The following is a 2611-nucleotide window of genomic DNA, read 5'->3' as shown; positions in this document are numbered from 1 at the left end:
CTTGCCGGCTTCCAACCAATACTATGTATTGGTTTTAAAGGCAGGAGAGTGGTAAGGGCTAGGCAGTGAGGGTTGAGTGACTTGGCTGACTGTGATTTGTAAAGATGACATCCAAGCTGGGGAGGGCTGGGGGAGGGGAAGGGCACCTAGGCAAGCCTATGGGGCCGCCTCCAGCCCTTTGGTCCCTTCTTTCCTTGTTCAGGGCTCTGTGACATCTGCAGAGGTCCTGGACTCCAAGCGCTGGCCCTTTCTAGTAAACCTCTCTTTGTAAGAGTTTATTGGTGTTAATTGGCTAGATTATATTGGGGTGCTCATCACAGGCTACTAGAAAAAACACAACACATCAGACTGGAGCTCTACCCAATAGCATTGGAAAACTATCCCAATCGTTCTCCAAGAACCCTGAGGAGAGGACACGGTCATCCTCTGGGATCCAACTTGTCCGTGGGAACAAAAATTGGGGTAAGGACTCTGTTTCCTCATCTGTACAATGGGTTTGTAACAGACCAAGGCAGGTTTGAAGCCGGTAGTGCACGTGCCAGGGATCGCTGGTCAACAACCTCCTCTCTAGGCTTTCGTCCTTCAAAATTCGCCGACCTACCGCTCAGGTAACTTCCAGTCCCCGCGGCCCGCGGCAGGATGCTCGAGAACCTTAAAGTGCGAAAGAAACGCGACGCGGGAAGCTAGGCCAGAAGATCTCTCTGGGGAGCCCCCGGGCACAATTTCCGGTTTCCCGTCTATTCGGGATGGATTGGTAATTCCAAACAAAGTTGTAGAGGCGGGGGGAGGAGCGAGGGTGAGACTTGGACCCAATCAGATCTCAGCCTCGCTCTTCCTCCCCTATGGTTCAGAGCAGCGGCAGGGAGAGGTCCGAAAAGTACGAAGCTATTGACGACCATTTCCACCAATCAGCCCTCACCCACGCTCCTCGCTACCGCCAATGAGCATAGGGAGCAGGGGACCAGAAAGAAGGCGGGGGCGGCGGGGGCAGGAACGGAGGAAATCGACAGGTTTTAGACCCAATTATTTCTAGGCGCCCTCCTCACTGACCAATAAGACAGAGGAGGCGGGAGGGGGCGGTCTAGCTACTGCACTCTGCCCCAATCGGGCCTCGCTCACAGTCCTCCAATGAGCGCGGGGAGCGGGGGCCGGGGGCGGGTCGGCCGGAGCAGCTGTCAGGGGGCGCGCGGTCGGGAGGCAGAGACAGCGGCAGTGGCTGCGACGGTGGCAGCGGCAGCGGGGACGGTAGCAACAGCGGCAGCGGCAGCAGTAGCGGCGGCCCCGGGAGCGAGTGTCCCTGGGCCCGCCCGAGATGATCCGGGTCGCCGTGGGCTGGACCTGCCTCTGGCTGTGGTGCTCCGCGTGCGTGCTGGCCCACGGTGAGCCAGGCCGGGCCGGGCGGGGACCGGCGCCAGATGTGCCGAGCGTGCGGGGGTTGGGGGAGACAGCCTGACCTCTCACCCCACCCGAGACCTGGGGTCCGCTCGGGCCGTGGCGTCCTCCCCTGTCACTTGCCAGGGCAGCGGGGGGAGGGGCAGATCCTGCCTCCGTTGCTGAGGTCCGGGGCACCTCGGACAGCTTCTGGGATCCTGCTCCAGGTCTGGCCCCTCACTACCTGTCCAAGTGACCTTGGGCGAGTGGGGCCTGGGCTCCGAGGCCCATTTCTGATCCCGACGGCCTTGGAAGCCCCTCGTGGCTCTGCAGCTCAGACTCCAGATAGCCCCGACCTGAGTTTCCTCCTCAGTAAAATGGGTTGAACTCGATGGCCTCTGAAGCCCACTCTGGCTCTCCAGCTGTCACTTTGGACAGCCCTGACCACTGCTTTACCTCAGTTTTCTCTTCAGTAAAATGAGTGAGTGGGTTCTGAAGTCCCTTCTGTGACCCTGTAAGGACACTTCCTCTCTCCGAGCCTCAGTTTCCTCCTCTGTAAAATGGGACTGGCCCCCTCTGGCTCTCCAGCTGTCACCTTATAAAGTCGCTTACTTTCCCCGCCTTAATTTCTTCCTCTTTAAATGTGTATGAAACTGGGTCCCTTCCGGCTCCAGCTTCCAGCTCTGAACCTAAGACTTGCCTAGCCAGCTGCAGTGGACAGATTAGTGGGTTCAAGTTCTGCACCTGATGCTCACTGCCCTGGTAACCCTGGGTGGGTGGTCTCCCAGTCCAGTGAGTAGGCAGACATGAATGGGCTCAGAGACTGGCTTCCAAGAGGCCACTTCCCAGTCCCCTGCCTCTTGCAGAGAGCCTCCAGCTAGAACCTGGAGGCAATGCCTGGCCATTGGGGGCCTCCAGAGCCCATGGGCTGACCCATTCCAGCCTTGCCCCAAGGGGGCCAGCCCAATGTGGGGGGAGGGGCTGGCAAGCCCCTGGGCAGAGGAAACCTGGAGTCCAGGAGAGTGGCCTGTGGACACCCGCACTCCCCAGTCCTGATGCAGGAAGGCCTGGGAATGATGACCCGGAGCCAGGGCCTCAGAGAAAGGGGGCCCCTCCACCCCCCCAGCAACACTGGCACAGCTATCCCTGCTTCCCCTCACTGAGCTTCCCATCAGTGTCCCCTCTCTCTCTCTCTCTCTCTCTCTCTCTCTCTCTCTCTCTCTCTCTCTCTCTCTCTCTC

The 2611-nt window shown here is 59.5% G+C and overlaps 1 protein-coding gene across 1 annotated transcript in view; it reads left to right on the top strand.

Annotated features, from left to right (window-relative positions):
- The first annotated feature begins 1245 nt into the window (after positions 1-1245).
- Positions 1246-2611, top strand: part of PRADC1 (protease associated domain containing 1) — a 3998-nt gene continuing 2632 nt past the window's right edge. The window contains exon 1 of the mRNA XM_044660404.1: positions 1246-1379. Coding sequence (XP_044516339.1) covers positions 1313-1379 — 67 coding nt within the window. The 5' untranslated portion in view covers positions 1246-1312. The remainder of the gene's footprint in view (positions 1380-2611) is intronic.

This window comes from Gracilinanus agilis, chromosome 2 (assembly GCF_016433145.1).
Source record: "Gracilinanus agilis isolate LMUSP501 chromosome 2, AgileGrace, whole genome shotgun sequence".
NCBI lineage: Eukaryota > Metazoa > Chordata > Mammalia > Didelphimorphia > Didelphidae > Gracilinanus > Gracilinanus agilis.
Note: the sequence above shows the minus strand (reverse complement) of the source record. Positions and strands in the feature narration are given on the sequence as shown.